Genomic DNA, 20,482 nt, shown 5'->3' with positions numbered 1-20,482 from the left:
TGTGAATCCTCACTTGTCCAAAAATAATCGTCTTCGTTGCTTGTTACCAAGTCTGCCATAAAAGAACACACTCGTGTTTGTTTCCAGAAGTAGGAACACACATTTGTAGCCAGAAGTCGGAAGTGTGCTGCTGTGGAAACAGAAATCAATGCACGGAAGAAATCAGAAATTATTAAAATGACCAAAATACGGTGTCAGTGTGTATATAAAACTGTACAGGTTTCCCTCTTGTGGTGGGTTCTCCTGACGCCGACAGATCTTCGTGAGCCGGGTAGACAGGTTGAATCAAGTCTTTTATTGACATACAGCAGTATGGTTTGCCTGCCAGCAATATACACTACCGTTCAAAAGTTTGGGGTCACCCAAACAATTTTGTGGAATAGCCTTCATTTCTAAGAACAAGAATAGACTGTCGAGTTTCAGATGAAAGTTCTCTTTTTCTGGCCATTTTGAGCATTTAATTGACCCCACAAATGTGATGCTCCAGAAACTCAATCTGCTCAAAGGAAGGTCAGTTTTGTAGCTTCTGTAACGAGCTAAACTGTTTTCAGATGTGTGAACATGAACGCTGAATACCGGGAGTCTCCCGGTAAAAACGGGAGGGTTGGCAAGTATGGGTTAGTGACCCTCCAAGTCCATCAGATGGCGCTATGGTGAAAAAAGCAAGCCGTTTGAAACCGCATTAATGCCACCTGCAGAACTGGAGTGGAAGAGTGTGATCTGATCGTATGAAAAAGTGTTGAACTTTTACAGTTCTTGGGTCTGCAGCCGTTGCATGCTTTCCTCAGATTCTCCCCCCTTCCTGTCTGGCAGCTTCCACCTGCTCCCTGGAGGTGGTCTTCATCCTCGACAGCTCGGAGAGTGCCAAGATCTTCCTGTTTGAGAAGCAGAAGGGATTCGTGTTGAGCTTCAGCACTCGCCTGTCCATGCTGCAGGTGGCCGGATGGACGCTGAACGTGCGAATGGCCGCCCTCCAGTACAGCAGCACCGTGTCGGTGGAGCACAGTTTCTCGGCCTGGAAAAACCTGGACTCCTTCCACGGCCCGGTCAGCGTTATGAACTACATCGGACACGGCACCTACACCACCTACGCCATCGCCAACGCCACACAGCTGCTGGTGCGCGAGACGCCGGCCGACAGCGTCAGGGTGGCCGTGCTCATGACCGACGGGGTGGATCACCCGCGGAACCCGGACGTGATTGCGGCCGCAGCAGAGGCCAAGAGTCACGGGATCAAGATCTTCGCCGTGGGTTTGTCAGATATCGCCAAGCAGAATCAGAACGGCGCCAAACTGCGGGCCATCGCCAGCGCGCCCGCCCAGCAGTTTGTTCAGAGTCTTCTGGATCCTCAACTGGAGCAGAAACTGCTCAAAGAGATGGTGAGCACCGCCCTCTAGTGGCCACACATGACACTAACGCGTCATCAATACTCCCACATGGCAAGTTAACGAGCTAACTGACTCTAATATTAACTTTAGAGCACAGGTGTGAAACTCAAGGGCCACGGTCCAGATCTGGCCCGCCACACCATTTATTGCGGGATACCACATTATTTAAAGTGGCATAGCACGCCATTTAAAGTAACCCGACATGCTATTTAATGTGGACCACTACAACATTTATTGTGGCCTGCCACACCTTTTAAAGTGGCCCAACATGGCATTTATTGTGGCCCGCCACACCATTTAAAGTGGCCCAGCACGCCATTTAATGTGGCATACCACACTATTTATTGTGGTCCACGCCATTTAACATCGCCTACCAAGCCATTTAATGTGGCAAAACACACCATTTATTGTGGCCCGCCACGCCATTTATTGTGGCATACCACGCCATTTCATATGGTCCACCATGCCATTTATCATGGTCCGCCATGCCATTTAGGATGGCACGCCACGCAATTTAATGTGGCACAATACGTAATTTGTCGCAGCCCTCACACCATTTAATGTGGCATACCATACCAATTCTTGTGGCCCACCACACCATTTAATGTGTCATACCATACGATTTAATGTGGCCCGCCACCCTATTTAAATTCGCCTACCACACCATTTAATGTGACATATCACACCATTTAATTTGGCCCACCACACCATATATTGTGGCCCGCCACACCATTTAACACAGCATACCACAACATTTAACGTGGTCCACCACGCCATTTGATATAGCCCACCAAGCCATTTATTGTGGCACACCGCACAATTTAACATGCCCCAGCAAGCCATTTATTGTGGCCCGCCAATACAGTTAGTGGCATACTATGCAATGTATTGGTATACCACGCCATTTAAAGTGACTCGCCACACCATCTAACGTGGACCACCACACCATTTAATGTGGCCCACAACGCTATTTAATGTGGACCACTACAACATTTTTCGTGGCCCGCCACACCATATAAATTGACCCAGCACACCATTTAAAGTGACCCAGAACGCCATTTAACATGTCATACCATGCTATTTAATGTGCACCACTACAACATTTATGGTGGCCCGCCACGCCATTCATCTTGGCCCAGCCCACCACACCAATTAATGTGGCATACCGTGCCATTTATTGTGGTCCACGACAATTAAAGTGGCCTACCAAGCCATTTAATGTGGCGCAACACACCATTTATCATGGCCCGCCGCACCATTTAATGTGGCATACATATATTTCATATGGTCCACCACACCATTTATCACTGTCTGCCATGCCATTTAACATGGCACGCCACGCAATTTAGAGTGGCACAACACGTCATTTATTGTGACCCTCACACCATTTAATGTGTCATACCATGCTAATTCAAGATGCCCACCACGCCATTTCATATGCCATACCGTACCATTTAATGTGGCCCACCACACCATTTAATTCTGGCCCACCACACCATTTATTGTGGCCCGCCACACAATTTAATACGGACTACAACACCATTTAACGTGGTCCACCACACCATTTGATATAGCCCTCACACCATTTAACGTGGCATACCATGCTAATTCATGATGCCCACAACGCCATTTCATGTCATACCATACCATTAGAGTGGCCCACCACACCATTTATTGTGGCCCGCCACACAATTTAATACGGCACACCACGCCATTTATTTTGGCCCACCACACCATTTTCGTGGCCCACCACACAATTTAAAGTGGGCCAGCAAGCCATTTATTGTGGCCCGCCAATACAGATAGTGGCATACTATGCAATTTATTGGCATACCACACCATTTAAAGTGACACGCCACGCCATTTAATGTGGACCACCACACCATTTAATGTGGCACACCACGATATTTAATGTGGACCACTACAACATTTTTCGTGGCCCGGCACACCATTTAAATTGGTCCAGCACGCCATTTAATGTGGCCCAGCACGCCATTTAACATGTCATACCACGCTATTTAATGTGCACCACTACAACATTTATTGTGGGCCGCAACATCATTTAAGGTGGCCTGCCACACCATTTAAATTGGCCCAACACGGAATTTAAAGTGGCCCAGCATGCCATTTAACATGTCATACCACGCTAGTTAATGTGGACCACTACAACATTTTTCGTAGCCCGCCACACCATTTAAATTGGCCAAGCATGCTATTTAAAGTGACCCAGCATGCCATTTAACATGTCATACCACACTATTTAATGTGCACCACTACAACATCGTGGCCCGCCATGCCATTCATCTTGGGCCAGCATGCCAATTATTGTGGCCCGCCACGGCATTTATTGTGGTCCACGACAATTAATGTGTCCTACCAAGCCATTTCATGTGGCGCAACACACCATTTATCATGGCCCGCCGCACCATTTAATGTGGCATACCACACCATTTCATATGGTCCACCACACTTTTCATCACGGTCCGCCATGCCATTTAACATGGCATGCCACGCAATTTAAAGTGGCACAACACATCATTTATTGTGGCCCTCACACCATTTATCGTGGCATACCATGCTAATTCATGATGCCCACCACACCATTTCATATGTCATACCATACCATTTAATGTGGTCCGCCACACCATTTAATTTGGCCCACCACACCATTTTATACGGCATACCACACCATTTAATGTAGTCCACCACACCTTTTGATATAGCCCACCAAGCCATTTCACGTGGCACACCACGCCATTTATCTTGGCCCACCACACCATTTTCGTGGCCCACCACACAATTAAAAGTGGCCCAGAAAGCCATATATTGTGACCCGCCAATACAGTTAGTGGCATACTATGCAATTTATTGGCATACCACGCCATTTAAAGTGACCCGCCACGCCATCTAACGTGGACCACCACACCATTTAATGTGGCACACCACACTCTTTAACGTGGACCACTACAACATTTTTCGTGGCCTGCCACACCATTTAAATTGGCCCAGCACGCCATTTAATATGGCCCAGAACGCCATTTAACATGTTATACCACGCTATTTAATGTGGACCACTACAACATTTATTGTGGCCCCCCACACCATTCATCTTGGGCCAGCATGCCATTTATTGTGGGCTGCCACACCATTTAATACGGCATACCAGGCAATTTATTGTGGTCCACGACAATTAATGTGGCCCACCAAGCCATTATAGTGGCGCAACACACCATTTATCATGGACCGCCGCACCATTTAATGTGGCATACCACGCCATTTCATATGGTCCACCACACCATTCATCACGGTCCGCCATGCCATTTAAATGACACGCCACGCAATTTAAAGTGGCACAACACATCATTTATTGTGGCCCTCACACCATATAATGTGGCATACCATGCTAATTCATGATGCCCGCCACGGCATTTCATATGTCATACCATACCATTTAACGTGGCCCACCACACCATTTATTGTGGCCCGCCACACAATTTAATACAGCACACCACGCCATTTATCTTGGCCCACCACACCATTTTCGTGGTCCACCACACAATTTAAAGTAGCCCAGCAAGCCATTTATTGTGACCCGCCAATACAGTTAGTGGCATACTATGCAATGTATTGGCATACCACGCCATTTAAAGTGACCCGCCACGCCATCTAACGTGGACCACCACACCATTTAATGTGGCACACCACGATATTTAATGTGGACCACTACAACATTTTTCGTGGCCCGCCACACCATTTAAATTGGCCCAGCATGCCATTTAAAGTGACCCAGCATGCCATTTAACATGTCATACCACGCTATTTAATGTGCACCACAACAACGTTTATTGTGGGCCGCCACATCATTTAAGGTGGCCTGCCACACCATTGAAATTGGCCCGCCACATAATTTAAAGTGCCCTTCCACAACATTTGAACTGAAAATAAAAACTTAAATTCCTGCTTGTCTTCTTGACTTACGATTTCAAAGTAAGTTATCCGTCAATCTGTAAAACATAATAAAAAAATAGTAGCCATGCAAGACTATCATACATTTATATACTGTATATATTCACTGTTAGAAGCGGCCCTCTGAGGGCAGCCATAATTCCGATGCGGCCCCTGCCTTAGAATATAAACCTCCAATTTTTTATTGATAAATAATGACTGGAATGTAATAACGGAATAATGTCGTTTTACTCGTAACAAGTAATCTAATGAATTAATTTGATGCCGTTACCGATAAGATTTGATGTAACGTGACGCGCTACTTTTGATGTGGTTTTATGTCAACAAGACCGCGTCAGAAGCACAGCAAGTTCAATGCAGGAAGTATCTTTTTACTAATGAAAGCAACAACCAGCGCCACACAAAAATGAAATTGATATTAAACGGAAGGAGGCAACATCACACAGCAAACAACACACACTCCTAAACACACTACTACTACTACGTGGGAATAACGAACAACAAATCCACGGTTGAAGTGTCCAGCTTGTACAATACCCTGTGCGTGGAAAAGGACACAAGACAGCCGTCAATTCAATTTATTTATTAACCAGAGGTAACACTATCCAGTAGAAAAAGAAAAAGAAAAGTTCAACATAGCTGCCGTCCTGCAAGAGCTAACTAACTACCGCAGCTGAGTTAATGCTACTCTGTCTATCTCTCTCGCTGACGTAGACACGTTACCTCGCAAGATGCACCGCCTTTCAAAAAGCACACGCTCTGCTTTCATGAAACGTCATTTAACTGCATATGCCACATATCTATCTATATATATATATATATATATATATATATATATATATATATATATATATATATATATGCTTTTTGTATATGTTTTTTTTTTTTTTTTTTTTTAAAGTAATACAATAATTATATTTATTAAAAAGTAATTGAGCTGAAGTCTCACAAGATCTGCTGACATGACAGAGATGGTTTGACTTTGAGTAGGGATGATGTTCGAAACCGGTTCTCCCGGTTGTTCGATAAGAAAAGAACCGTTCGATAAGAAAATAACCGATTCCATGGACTCTAATCCCTTTTTGAGAACCGGTTCCCGTTATCGAGGCCACTATAGTAAAGAAAAAGAGTTGGTTCTTTATTCGAATCCCTAGGAACGAATCCCGTCCCACAAGAAATGCCCTGTGGGACATCACAGGAAATGACATAGCTCAGTCATTAGACTGAGCTATGTCATTTCCTGTGATGTCACACAAGCAGCAAAAATAATGGGCCGGAAAAAACACCTCAAGGCATGGCTATTCACCTATAGTGATCACAGAGACAGGTTGTTTTTGTGTTACTGTATATATTTGTTTTTCTGAAAAATACCACTTAATATACTTTGGGTGACAACAGTCAATATTTAAATTATTTTATTTTTTTACGGGGGTAACAGTCAATATTTATTTGTTTATTTTATTTTATTTTTTTCTTATAAAATAAAAGCGAGCTTTTGTTAAACCAAATATTGTGTTTTTTTCCATATACAACAACCTATCTGGATTCGATAAGAGAATCGATAAGGAATCGGTTCGATAAGAGGATTCGATAATGAGCTCGAACTCGATAATTTCTTATCAAACATCATCCCTAACTTTGAGCATTGAAAATTTTGGTTGAACTATTGACTTTTTTTGTGTGTCTTTTTCTTGTTTTGCTTCCAGGGTACAGTTGTTTTAGAAGAGGTACGTGTTTGCAATTTCACTTAGCATTCCAATTCCGCAACAGCATGGATGCTGGTCCTGACTCATCATCTCCTCGACTCCTTAGTGCCCGGAAGCTCAGGTGTGTTTGTGTGAAAGAGGAGAACAAGGCCCCCCAGGAGTTACCGTGAGTTTTTGCTGGCTAAAAATCGAAATGTTATTAATATTAACGTTCAGTAACAATGTTGAAAAATGGCTCACTTCAGGGCAGAAAAGGCGACCCGGGTTACCGAGGGCCGCCTGGTCCCAAAGGAGGGAGGGTAGGTCACAGGGAATGAGAACAAAACACAATTTGTCATTTTTAGGCCTGATTTTGGGTCCGTGTCCTCACTCAAGGGGGAGCCCGGCATGAACGGCCGACCAGGAGTTGAGGGCCCAGAGGTAAAATGTAACCTGGTCTATCTTGCATTGTTTATGTGGGGATGGTGAGGCTCTTATTGTGAAAGGCTGTCTTGCAGGGTCGCCAGGGTTACAAGGGCAACAAGGTAAGAATCTCCCATCTTCATATTACCGTAAGATGTATTCTAAAATGCACCACTTTTAAAAATGTTTCTTTTAGGGGGAGAGAGGAGACTGTGGCCCCCCTGGGGGTAAAGGTGACCTCGTATGTGCTTCATTAACAAGACTATTTGAATTCAAAGTTCTCAGTTAACGCTTCGAATTAATGAAGTGTCGTCTTTTAGGGTTTGGAGGGGCCACCCGGACTACGAGGACCAAAGGGAAAACAGGTACCTTGGCCAGTTAATTTTTAGTGGATAAAATATGTAAAAAAATAAATAAAACAAAATAAAAAATATATATTTTTTTTTAATTATAGCAGGGGAAAAATTATTTAAGTTTAAGTTCTTGCAAAACAAGTACGAAGTCTTAGGAATTAGGTCATATTATTCAAAAGTCGGATTTTTTACAAGAAGTTACAATTCAATGAGCAAAAGCATAAATCGTAAAAATGTTGTGAGTCCGAGTAAAGTAGAAACCTCAGTCAAATTTGACCACCGTGTACAAAAAAAACAACCTACGAGAGTAAACCAACAGAATAACGAGAAAGGTGTCGTAATTGCAAGACTAAATAAAGCCTTAAAAAAGTATTTTTTTGGCCGTATTTTTCACATTAAAAGTCGTAATTCAATGCAAACAATAACTCACTCATATTATTACAAGAAAAACAGTAATTTTGCAAGAAGTCGCAACTTTCACGAGCAAGTTGTCATAAAGAGTAAAGTCGAAATATTAAGAGAATAAAGTCGATATGTTGTAGTTTTACATGTCATCGGTTTTAATTGCAATCGTACGGGTAATTACAACGTACTTTTACGATCATTTTTACGAGTTCAATTTTCATTCTACAAGTACAGTGGTACAAGTGACCCGGGTTACGAGTTATTCGGGATACGAGCTGTCTCTGGGTAAATTTTTATGTTTTAGATTACGAGCAATAATTTGGGTTACGAGCCTCCTAACCGCTAAACCCCTAAGATCCGTTCTCAAAAACATGACCGAGCGTGTAGTCTACTCGCAGTTGGAGGGTAGCACTGAAGCAGAATGAGTTGATCACGTCAGCCGAGTATGTTAAGATAATATCTATAGTAAACGTCGCGCATTTATCCATGAAAATATGGAGAAGCTGCTGATGGTGTGTTTCACGGAGACGCTGCTGGAAGGAGATAGTCTGCTCTCCAAGGTAGAAATGCCTTTATTATTATTATTATTATAACATTACATCACAAAACTGTTTTTACGACGATACATTCTATCATATTGTTTTTCATGCCATAATTCTTATCTAAAAGTAGTTTTTTTCTTTTAAAAAAGGTTGTTACATGGTAAAATTGTGCTGTTTTAGGCGAACAAGCATGGAATAAATTTGTTTTATGAGTTTTAATGGGCGGCGCTGTTTCGCAATAGGAGTTTTCACAGAACCAATCAAACTCGTATTCCACAGTACCACTAAAGTCAAAATTTTAACGGCAACCAAATCTTAATTAGTCATCATAATTGTAATAATAAATACAAAAATTACATAGTGATATTATGAGGAAAACGTTTTATTTGAAATCGTTTTTATGACATTGTCGTCATCTACTAAAACATTTTTATTTATTTAACTTTTGTATTTTATGAGACTTAAGTTGTAAAACTTTTATTTTACCTATTTTTATAAAATTTTCTTACACTTCTTAAAAATAAAATTCAAATAAAAATTAAAGAATTGTGAGAATACATTAGTAAATACAAAAAAAATTATTTGTTAAATAGTTATCATAATTGTGATAAATAAATAAAAAAGACAGTAATATGATGATGAAAACTTTTTAATGAAAATATTTTTTATGACATTTTCGTCATGTACTAAAAAAATGTTTTATTTAAATTTTGTATTTTATAAGATTTAAGTTGTAATATCATGAGAAAAAAGTTTTATTTTACATATTTTTATTACATTTTCTTGACGTAGTAAAATACAAAAATTGTTCAAAATGTAAGTTTAAAAAAGATTTTATGAGAATTAAGTTGTAATACAATAAGCATTTTTTTCCTGATTTGTATTACATTTTCTTGAGGTAATAAAATACAAAGCATTTTTTATATAATTATAATATGTATATAATTATAATTATTAATAGTTAAGGTAACATTTTAAGTATAAAGTTGTAAAAGAATGAAGTCATTAAAATACCAGAAAAAAAGACATAAATAAACTAAATGAATTACTATTAAATTAAATATAATTTAAATTATTGGCAAATATTTGTGTAATTTTGAGGATAAAGGTAAATTGGAACAATGTGGTATTTTATAAGAATAAAGTGGAAATATTGAAAAAAAAAAAAAAACCTTTGTTTTACAACTCTGTCGACAAGCATCACGAAGCAAAAAGCGCAAATTGTTTAGTAACAATACCATCCTCTTTTCATTATTTTACGTCCCCGTCGTCCTTCGATACAAAAGGCGAACATCAAACTGTCCACTGTGACGACTGCTGGTGGAATCTCGTCTTTGTTCACCTCTGCACTAATGGAATGTGAATATTGGCTTCCAGCTAATCCGGAGTCCAAAGATGGGAAATCAGGCTTGCAGGATATTTTTCTTTTGCAGGAACACACTTTGTATGGCGGGATTACCACGGCGACCTGGACGCTTAGTTGTCGGAATAATAAATTGTGTTGCTTTTTGAGCTGGGTCTGAAAAGCTGAGGAACATGAAAGACCTGGATGTTGACTTAAATCCACCTCTTGTGTGATTTTTATTCATCTGACCTGCTACATGACTACCTTTTTTACACCATTCTTTTGCCACATGTGTGAGAACAGGGGTGTCCAAAGTGCCACCTGGGGGAGATTTGGGGCCCGCAGCTTGTTATTATTGACCCGCAACATTTTCTCCAGACATTCAACATGACACACTTCCAAACTTTACAAAAATGGAAATGTTTTTTTTACAAAAATTGTCACCTGCAAACCAAAATGTCTATCTGTACCTCATCTCTGTCATTATGAACATGTAAACAATTTTTTCCCCCACTAGATTTGCTAGGTTTTGGAGTATTTCAAAGCACTCAAAAAGGTAATTTAGTTTCCGGGATTAAAAATAAAATTCAAATAAAAGTTATAGACTTGTGAGAATACGTTTGTAAATACAAATTTTTTTTTATTTTTTTAAATAGTTATCATAATTGTAATAATAAAAAAATAAAAAATGACACAGTAATATCATGAGGAAAATGTTTTATTTAAAATCTTTTTTATGACATTTTCGTCATGTACTAAAAAAAATTTGAATTTAAATTTTGTATTTTATAAGATATAAGTTGTAATATCATGAGAAAAAAGTTGTATCTTACATATTTTTATTACATGTTCTTGACATAGTAAAATACAAAAATTGTTAAAAATGTAAATTACAATTATTTTTTTAATGAGAATTAAGTTGTAATATAATAAGGATTTTTTTTAAATAACTTGTATTACATCTTCTTGATGTAATAAAATACAAAACATTTTTAATTCAATAGTTAAGGTAAAATTTTACAAGTATAAAGTTGTAAATTTATGAGTTTGTAAATACAAAAAAACAATTTTTTTTAAATAGTTGTAATAATAAATTAAAAAATTACTTTGTAATATCATGAGGAAAACGTTTTATTTAAAATCTTTTTAAGACATTTTCGTTATGTACTAAAAAAAATGTTTATTTAAATTTTGTATTTTATAAGATTTAAGTTGTAATATGAGAAAAAAGTTTTATCTTACATATTTTTATTACATTTTCTTGACATTGTAAAATACAAAAATTGTTAAAAATGTAAATTATATATTTTTTTCAATGAGAATTAAGTTAACATTAAACATGACTCAATTCCGAACTTTACAAAAATGGAAATGTTTTTTTTTTTTACAAAAATTGTCACCTGCAAACCAAAATGTACCTCATCTCTGTCATGATGAACATGTAAACAATTTTTTTGTCATAAGATTTGCTAGGTTTTGGAGTATTTTAAAGCCCTCAAAAAGGTAATTTAGTTTCCGGGATTAAAAATAAAATTCAAATAAAAGTTATAGACTTGTGAGAATACATTTGTAAATACAAAAAAATATATATATTTTTTACATAGTTATCATAATTGTAATAATAAATTTTTAAAAAATACATAATAATATCATGAGAAAAACGTTTTATTTAAAATCTTTTTTATGACATTTTCGTCATGTACTAAAAAAATGTTGTATTCAAATTTTGTATTTCATAAGATTTAAGTTGTAATATCATGAGAAAAAAGTTTTATTTCACATATTTTTAGTACATTTTCTTGACATAGCAAAATACAAAAATTGTTAAAAATGTAAATTACCATTTTTTTTAAAAATGAGAATTAAGTTGTAATATAATAAGGATTTTTTTTTGTAATAACTTGTATTACATTTTCTTGATGTAATAAAATATAAAACATTTTTAATTAATTAAATAAGGTAAAATTTTACAAGTATAAAGTTGTAACTTTATGAGTTTGTAAATACAAAAAAAACCATTTTTTAAATAGTTATCATAATTGTAATAATACATTTAAAAAAAATACATAGTAATATCATGAGGAAAACATTTTTATTTAAAATCTTTTTATGACATTTTTGTCATGTACTAAAAAAAATGTATGTTTGTATTTTATAAGATTTAAGTTGTAATATCATGAGAAATAAGTTTTATTTTACATATTTTTATTACATTTTCTTGACATAGTAAAATACAAAAATTGTTAAAAATGTAAAAAAAAATTGTTTTTAATGAGAATGATGTTGTAATATAATAAGGATGTTTTTGTAATTTGTATAACTTGTATTACATTTTCTTGAGGTAATAAAATATTTTTTATTTAATAGTTAAGGTAAAATTTTACAAGTATAAAGTTGTAACTCTATGAGAACGTACAAGAAGGAGGTCATAACACCGTGTTTATATATGTATAACTACGGGAGAAATGTCATTTTCATGCGGGACAAAAAAGTCAAAATATTATATACAAAAAAGTTGAACTTTTCAACAAAAAAATGTGAGAAAAATGTAACGTACAAGAAAGAAGTCATGATATCTTGGTCATAAATGTACAATTACTCGACAGTAAAGTCATAGTATAAAGTCGTAATTTTATAAGGATAGGTGTAAATTAAAAAATAAATGTGAATAATAAAAACCTAAGTTGTAATTTCACGTAATGTAATGACAAGGTACTTTTTTTACAAGCAAAAACAAATCAAATTACTAAAATTTTTAATCGTATACATCACAGTTCACAGTTTATAATAATTAAGATTAATCACCATTTGCAAATATGTCTGAAATATGTCCATTTTCACTATTTTGAATGCACAGAAAGCTAATTGACCGGACACAATTAAATGTTTTATACAAATTATTTTTTTGGTCTTAGAAAATGACAACAAACAACACACTCTTGATGCTAATAATCCAATCCTATTTTTATGTGGAATAAAGCCATTTTATGTATGTTGCAGGGTGAGTTTGGACCACCTGGAGACATTGGCCCTGAGGGACCACACGGACAAAAAGTAATTTTGACGAGCTTTTAAAAAGACAACATCACGAAAGTGTTCTGTGGGACAAAACAGTCCTGTATGGTTATTAAGGGTGTATGGGTATTTTGTCGGGTACTTTCCCAGAAAAGATGCAGGCCTGGCCTTTGCCGCTATCATTTAGTGATTCAAGTTCCTGGAGTTCATACAACATGTGCACTGTGGCACAAACTGGCACACACACACACAAACTCAATGACCTTTCAGGAGGAATGAAGCTTGTGCCAAACATTGAGCTGACGTACAGTTTTTTGACAAAGATGTCTTTATCGGCTGCAAATATGATTGATTTACAGCACATGGGAAAATATTACATATGCATTTGGAGCATGGAGGACAAAGCTCTCTTCTTTAGCCCCAAAATGCCACAAAAAGGTTGCAGCCATGAACTGTTTGGTTCTTTGACAACAGGGGTGTCAAACTCGTTTTCCCTGAGGGCCACATCGCAATTATGGCCGCTTGTAACTGTAATAATATAAGAAAATAAATGTATAAGGATCCATCTCATGATATTATGACACAATTGCTTATTAATTTGATGATTATTTTTATGTACTCTGTAAAAAAAAATGTGTAGGCTGGCAGCTCAGTCGCCAGAATTTTACCGTACAATTTACGATGATTTTTCAGCATGTTACTTGAAATCAAAAAATGTGAAGATGGTTTTTTTTTCCGTAAAATCTATGGTTGTTGTTGTTTTTACGATGTATTAGTGCAAAATAGAAAAACGTACCACTGTTTTTTTTACGGTAAAATTCTGGCGACAGAGAGACCAGTTTTTTATTGTAAAATTCATGGCTACAGTTGGTTTTATGATGTGTTAGTGTAAATAGAAAAACATACCACTGTTTTTTTACGATAAAATTCTGGCGACAGAGCGGCCAGTTTTTTATCGTAAAATTCATGTTTACTGTTGTTTTTACAATGTGTTAGTGTAAGTAGAGAAAAGTACAACTGTTTTTTACGGTAAAATTCTGGCAACAGAACAACCATTTATTTATCGTACAATCTATGGTTGTTGTTTTTACTATGTGTAAGTGTAAATAGAAAAACATACCGCTGTTTTTTTACGATAAAATTCTGGCGACAGAGCGGCCAGTTTTTTATCGTAAAATTCATGGTTACTGTTGGTTTTATGATGTGTTAGTGTAAATAGAAAAACGTACAACTGTTTTTTACGGTAAAATTCTGGCAACAGAACAACCATTTATTTATCGTACAATCTATGGTTGTTGTTTTTACAATGTGTAAGTGTAAATAGAACAACATACCACGGTTTTTTTACGATAAAATTCTGGCGACAGAGCGGCCAGTTTTTTATCGTAAAATTCATGGTTACTGTTGTTTTTACGATGTGGTAGTGTAAATAGAGAAACGTACCACTGTTTTTTTATGGTAAAATTCTGGCAACAGAGCGGCAAGTTTTTTATCGTAAAATTCATGGTTACTGTTGTTTTTACGATGTGGTAGTGTAAATAGAGAAACGTACCACTGTTTTTTTACGGTAAAATTCTGGCAACAGAGCGGCCAGTTTTTTAACGTAAAATTCATGGTTACAGTTGGTTTTACGATGTGTTAGTGTAAATGGAAAAACGTACCACTGTTTTTTTACGGTAAAATTCTGGCGACAGAGCGGCCAGTTTTTTAATCGTAAAATTCATGGTTACTGTTGTTTTTACAATGTGTTAGTGTAAATAGAGAAAGGTACCACTGTTTTTTTACGGTAAAATTCGGCAACAGAGTGACCAAATTTTTATCGTAAAATTCATGGTAACTTGTTTTTTACGATGTGGTAGTGTAAATAGAAAAACGTACCACTGTTTTTTACGGTAAAATTCTGGCGACAGAACAACCATTTATTTATCGTACAATCTATGGTTGTTGTTTTTACGATGTGTAAGTGTAAATAGAAAAACATACCGCTGTTTTTTTACAATATAAAATTCTGGCGACAGAGCGGCCAGTTTTTTATTGTAAAATTCACGGTTACAGTTGGTTTTACGATGTGTTAGTGTAAGTGGAAAAACGTACCACTGTTTTTTTACAGTAAAATTCTGGCGACAGAGCGGGCAGTTTTTTATCGTAAAATTCATGGTTACTGTTGTTCTTACAATGTGTTAGTGTAAAATTTACACTAACACATTGTAAGAACAACAGTAACCATGAATTTTACGATAAAAAACTGCCCGCTCTGTCGCCAGAATTTTACTGTAAAAAAACAGTGGTACGTTTTTCCACTTACACTAACACATCGTAAAACCAACTGTAACCGTGAATTTTACCGTAAAAAAACAGTGGTACCTTTCTCTATTTACACTGTAAATAGAGAAAGGTACCACTGTTTTTTTACGGTAAAATTCGGCAACAGAGTGACCAAATTTTTATCGTAAAATTCATGGTAACTGTTGTTTTTTACGATGTGGTAGTGTAAATAGAAAAACGTATCACTGTTTTTTATGGTAAAATTCATGGTAACTGTTGTTTTTTACGATGTGGTAGTGTAAATAGAAAAACGTACCACTGTTTTTTATGGTAAAATTCTGGCGACAGGGCAACCAGTTTTTTATCGTGAAATCTATGGTTGCTGTTGTTTTTACAATGTATTAGTGTAAAAAGAAAAACGTACCACTGTTTTTTTACGATAAAATTCTGGCAACAGAACAACCATTTATTTATCGTAAAATCTATGGTTAAAAAAAGTTGTTGTTTTTACAGTGTGTTAGTGTGAATAGAAAAACATACCACTGTTTTCTACGGTAAAATTCTGGCGACAGAGCGAGCAGTTTTTTAATAGTAAAATTTATGGTTGCTGTTGTTTTTATGGCGTATTAGTGCAAAGAGAAAAACGTGCCACTGTTTTTTCACGGTAAAATTCTGGCAACAGAGCAACCAGTTTTTTATCCTAAAATTCATGGTTACTGTTGTTTTTACAAAGTGTTCGTGTACATAGAAAAACGTACAACTGTTTTTTACGGTAAAATCCTGGTAACAGAGCGGCCAGTTTTTTTGTCGTAAAATCTATGGTTGCTGTTGTTTTTACGATTTATTAGTGTAAATAGAAAAACATACCACTGTTTTCTCACGGTAAAATTTTGGCAACAGAACAACCATTTATTCATCGTAAAATCTATGGTTGTTGTTGTTTTTACGATGTGTAAGTGTAAATAGAAAAAAATACCACCGTTTTATCGTAATATTTATGGTTGCTGTTGTTTTTACGAAGTGTTTGTGTACATACAAAAACGTACCACTGTTTATTTACGGTAAAATTGTGGAAACAGAACAACCATTTATTTATCATACAATCTATGGTTGTTGTTTTTACGATGTGTAAGTGTACATAGAAAAACATACCACTGTTTTTTTACGGTAAAATTCTGGCGACAGAGCGGCCAGTTTTTTATCGTAAAATTCATGGTTACTGTTGTTTTTACAATGTGGTAGTGTAAATAGAGAAAGGTACCACTGTTTTTTTACGGTAAAATTCGGCAACAGAGTGACCAGTTTTTTTATCGTAAAATTCATGGTAACTGTTGTTTTTTACGATGTGGTAGTGTAAATAGAAAAACGTACCACTGTTTTTTTTACTGTAAACTTCTGGCGACAGAGCGGCCAGTTTTTATCGTAAAATCTATGGTTGCTGTTGTTTTTACCATGTATTAGTGTAAATAGAAAAACATACCACTGTTTTCTTACTGTAAAATTTTGCCAACAGAACAACTATTTATTTATCGGAAAATCTATGGTTGTTGTTGTTGTTTTTACGATGTGTAAGTGTAAATAGAAAAACATACCACTGTTTTATCGTAATATTTATGGTTGCTGTTGTTTTTACGAAGTGTTCGTGTACATACAAAGACGTACCACTGTTTATTTACGGTAAAATTCTGGCAACAGAACAACCAGTTATTTATTGTGAAATCTATGGTTGCTGTTGTTTTTACGATGTGGTAGTGTAAATAGAAAAACATACCACTGTTTTCTACGGTAAAATTCTGGCGACAGAGCGACCAGATTTTTATCGTAAAATCTATGGTTGCTGTTATTTGTACGAAGTGTCGTGTAAGTAGAAACATGTACCACTGTTTTTTTACGGTAACATTTTGGCAACAGAACAACCATTTATTTATCGTAAAATCTATGGTTGTTGTTTTTACCATGTGTAAGTGTAAATAGAAAAACATACCACTGTTTTTTTATGGTAAAATTCTGGCGACAGAGCAACAAGTTTTTTATCGTAAAATGTATGGTTACTGTTGTTTTTACGATGTGTTAGTGTAAATAGAAAAACATACCACGGTTTTCTATGGTAAAATTCTGGCGTCATAGCGACCAGTTTTTCATCGTAAAATGTATGGTTGTTGTTGTTTTTATGGTGTATTAGTGTAAATAGAAAAATGTACCACTGTTTTTTTTTACTGTAAACTTCTGGCGACAGAGCGGCCAATTTTTATCGTAAAATTCATGGTTGCTGTTGTTTTTACTATATATTAGTGTAAATAGAAAAACATATCACTGTTTTTTAGGGTAAAATTCTGGCAACAGAACAATCAGTTTTTTAATCGTAAAATCTATGGTTGTTGTTGTATTTACGATGTATTAATGTAAATAAAAAAACGGTACCACTGTTTCTTTACTGTAAAATTTTGGCGATAGAGCGGCCAGTTTTGTATCGTAAAATCTAAGGTTGTTGTTTTTATGGTGCATTACTGTAAATGGAAAAACGGTAACATGGGTATTTTTTACAGTAAAATTCTGGCGGCCAGTTTTGTTTTGTTTTACCCTAAAATCTATTGGTAGTTTTACAATGTACAATTTTTTTCTTTGAAATGATAAGTCAATCAGATATTTATTTTTATTTTTAGAAATATATTTGTAATGTATGACAATATATTTGTTACATTATTAGGAAACACAAAACTAATAGTTGATTGTTATTCCAGATTATAACTACTTTCCGACCTAAATTCGTACAAATGTAACCAACAATACATTATTACCATTATTATCACAGATTCATACATAAGCCAAGCAGATATTTCAGTATTTATTTTTTATTTTAGAAACATATTTTTATATAATATTTGTTACATTATTTTATAATTTTGAATACAAATTGCATGCAGTACATATGTCAAAATGGAAAGAATTAATACATTAAGTACTTTATTGACATATATTATTTCCAGGCTTTCCGGGCCACATTAAATGATGTGGCGAGCCAGATCTGGCCCCCGGGCCTTGAGTTTGACACCTTTGCTTTACAAGCTGCATTACTGTATAATAAACAGAACTGTCGATATTTACTGTATGTGTTTCATTCAACTCAAAACTAATACTTGACATTTGAGAAAAATCTACAACTTGATACTTACATTATGTGCAGAATGGGGACGTGGACCTCTGAATGAGTTGTCTCGTTGCAGGGCGACCGAGGGCCCGGCGGTGGCCCGGGACCACCGGGAGACTTTGGTATTGGCTTCCCGGGAGCCAAGGTGACGTCTTCGTAACTAGCCTTGATTAAGAGAAATATATGTTATTTTCTGGAAATGTGATGATGTTTGAATGTCCACTGATGTGTGATGTTTTCAGGGTGAAAAGGGCAACCAAGGAAAACCAGGTCCGACAGGTATAGCTGGCATTGGAGAACCAGGACTACCAGTGAGTAGTTCCACCTTGTATAGATACATATTGGTTTTTACCTCCACTAAAAGGTTATGTATTTGCTGGGGTTTGTTTGTTTGTTTGTTTGTTAGCAACATAGCTTAAAAAAGTATGGGTGGATTTTGATGAAACTTTCAGGAAATTAAATAAGTGATTCGATTTTGGTGGTGATCCGGATCAGTCCGGATTCAGGATTTTTTAAAAAGGATTCTTTGCTATTGGGAAATAGGACCTGGCTGAGGTCTGCGCTCTCAGAGGGATTTTTGAGTTTAAATATGTTTTTGTATAATTATTACACGTTTTATCAACTGGAATGATCAAATAGTTAACAGTTTAACAACAGCTTGAAAACAGTCTGCAAAACATAATCTATGCAAAATTTTTACCAAAGGACCACCATTACATGTTATTGAAACCAAAAGGAAGTGTTTTAAAGGACGGAAAAAAAATCATAGTATGACCCATTTAGATAAAATTTTTACCTGCACTATGCCTGCCGTCTCCTGCATCCTGGGGTTACAAACCTACCAAAGACTACCATAAAAACTAGCGTTTTGTACACCGCATTACTGTAAATTGAAAAAACGCAACCCCGCTTTTTTTCAACCTACCAACCGAGCTCGGTTGGTAGAGCCGCCGTGCCAGCAACTTGAGGGTTCCAGGTTCGATTCCCGCTTTCGCCATCCTAGTCGCTGCCGTTGTGTCCTTGGGCAAGACACTTGACCCACCTGCTCCCAGTGCCACCCACACTGGTGTAAATGTAACTTAGATATTGGGTTTCACTATGTAAAGCGCGTTGTGTCACTAGAGAAAAGCGCTATATAAATATAATTCACTTCACTTCCCTTTTACGGTAAAATTCTGGCACCTGAACTGTCAATTTTTACTGTAAAATATAAGGTTGTTATTTTCCCAGTGCATTTCTGTAAATGGAAAAATGGTAACACTTATGTTTTTTTTTTTTACCGAAAAGGTTAACATGATTACACAATAATACGACACATCTACATTGTTACACAACGTCCAACATGCGCAAAAAGGAGTAGGAAGAAGTAGAGTTTTTTCAATCCTACCGTGTTTCCATTTCGCATTTTAGTTCACTTTCTGTGTTAAATTTGTAACATTTTTCATTCATTTCATTTAATTTTTTTATTTATCTCCTTCATTGATGTGCATCTTTGATCGATAGACAATTAAACCTCAGAAACTAAACACACATTTACACACCAATGCCTGAGAAGGAGCAGGATGAAGAAAAATCTTATGTTTTCCTGCCCCCTTAAACATAAAACGTAGTTTTATTTAATGGATATCATACAAACCAAACAAATATATCCAAATATAATGAAAACAAACAAAAAACACACAAAAAAACACAAGTGCAAAACTTCATGAAGTACAAACCGAACAAAAAAAGTAATATACACCTCACGGGATGATACAAAACAAATACAAAACCAGACAAAAAAACAAGTAAAATAATCAATATAAAGCAAAATGTAAACACTTATGGCTGTCCATATGATCTTATTGTTCTGTCTTTATATATTTTTTTCAATTGGAATATATTCTAAACATAAATATGTACTTGCAAAATAAATAATCATGAATAAATTCACAAAAATAAAAAGTT

At 36.0% G+C, this 20,482-nt stretch overlaps 1 protein-coding gene and 1 long non-coding RNA gene across 2 annotated transcripts in view; one reads left to right on the top strand and one right to left on the bottom strand.

Moving 5' to 3' along the window:
- Positions 1-20,482, top strand: part of col28a1b (collagen, type XXVIII, alpha 1b) — a 47,306-nt gene that overhangs the window by 4,807 nt on the left and 22,017 nt on the right. The window contains exons 3-13 of the mRNA XM_062062682.1: positions 814-1,379; positions 7,061-7,081; positions 7,167-7,226; positions 7,306-7,359; positions 7,436-7,480; positions 7,558-7,584; positions 7,659-7,703; positions 7,783-7,827; positions 13,108-13,161; positions 18,612-18,680; positions 18,778-18,846. Coding sequence (XP_061918666.1) covers positions 814-1,379; positions 7,061-7,081; positions 7,167-7,226; positions 7,306-7,359; positions 7,436-7,480; positions 7,558-7,584; positions 7,659-7,703; positions 7,783-7,827; positions 13,108-13,161; positions 18,612-18,680; positions 18,778-18,846 — 1,055 coding nt within the window. The remainder of the gene's footprint in view (positions 1-813; positions 1,380-7,060; positions 7,082-7,166; positions 7,227-7,305; positions 7,360-7,435; positions 7,481-7,557; positions 7,585-7,658; positions 7,704-7,782; positions 7,828-13,107; positions 13,162-18,611; positions 18,681-18,777; positions 18,847-20,482) is intronic.
- The window catches only part of LOC133659868 (uncharacterized), a 34,743-nt gene continuing 14,535 nt past the window's right edge, over positions 275-20,482 (bottom strand). Inside the window, exons 2-3 of the long non-coding RNA XR_009827733.1 lie at positions 18,561-18,700; positions 275-875 (exon numbers count right to left, since the gene is read on the bottom strand). This is a non-coding gene — a long non-coding RNA (uncharacterized LOC133659868). The remainder of the gene's footprint in view (positions 876-18,560; positions 18,701-20,482) is intronic.

The sequence above is a fragment of the Entelurus aequoreus genome, linkage group LG11, assembly GCF_033978785.1.
Source record: "Entelurus aequoreus isolate RoL-2023_Sb linkage group LG11, RoL_Eaeq_v1.1, whole genome shotgun sequence".
In the NCBI taxonomy this organism is placed as follows: domain Eukaryota; kingdom Metazoa; phylum Chordata; class Actinopteri; order Syngnathiformes; family Syngnathidae; genus Entelurus; species Entelurus aequoreus.
The sequence above is the reverse complement of the archived record's forward strand: the minus strand, read 5'-3'. Positions and strand labels throughout refer to the sequence as shown.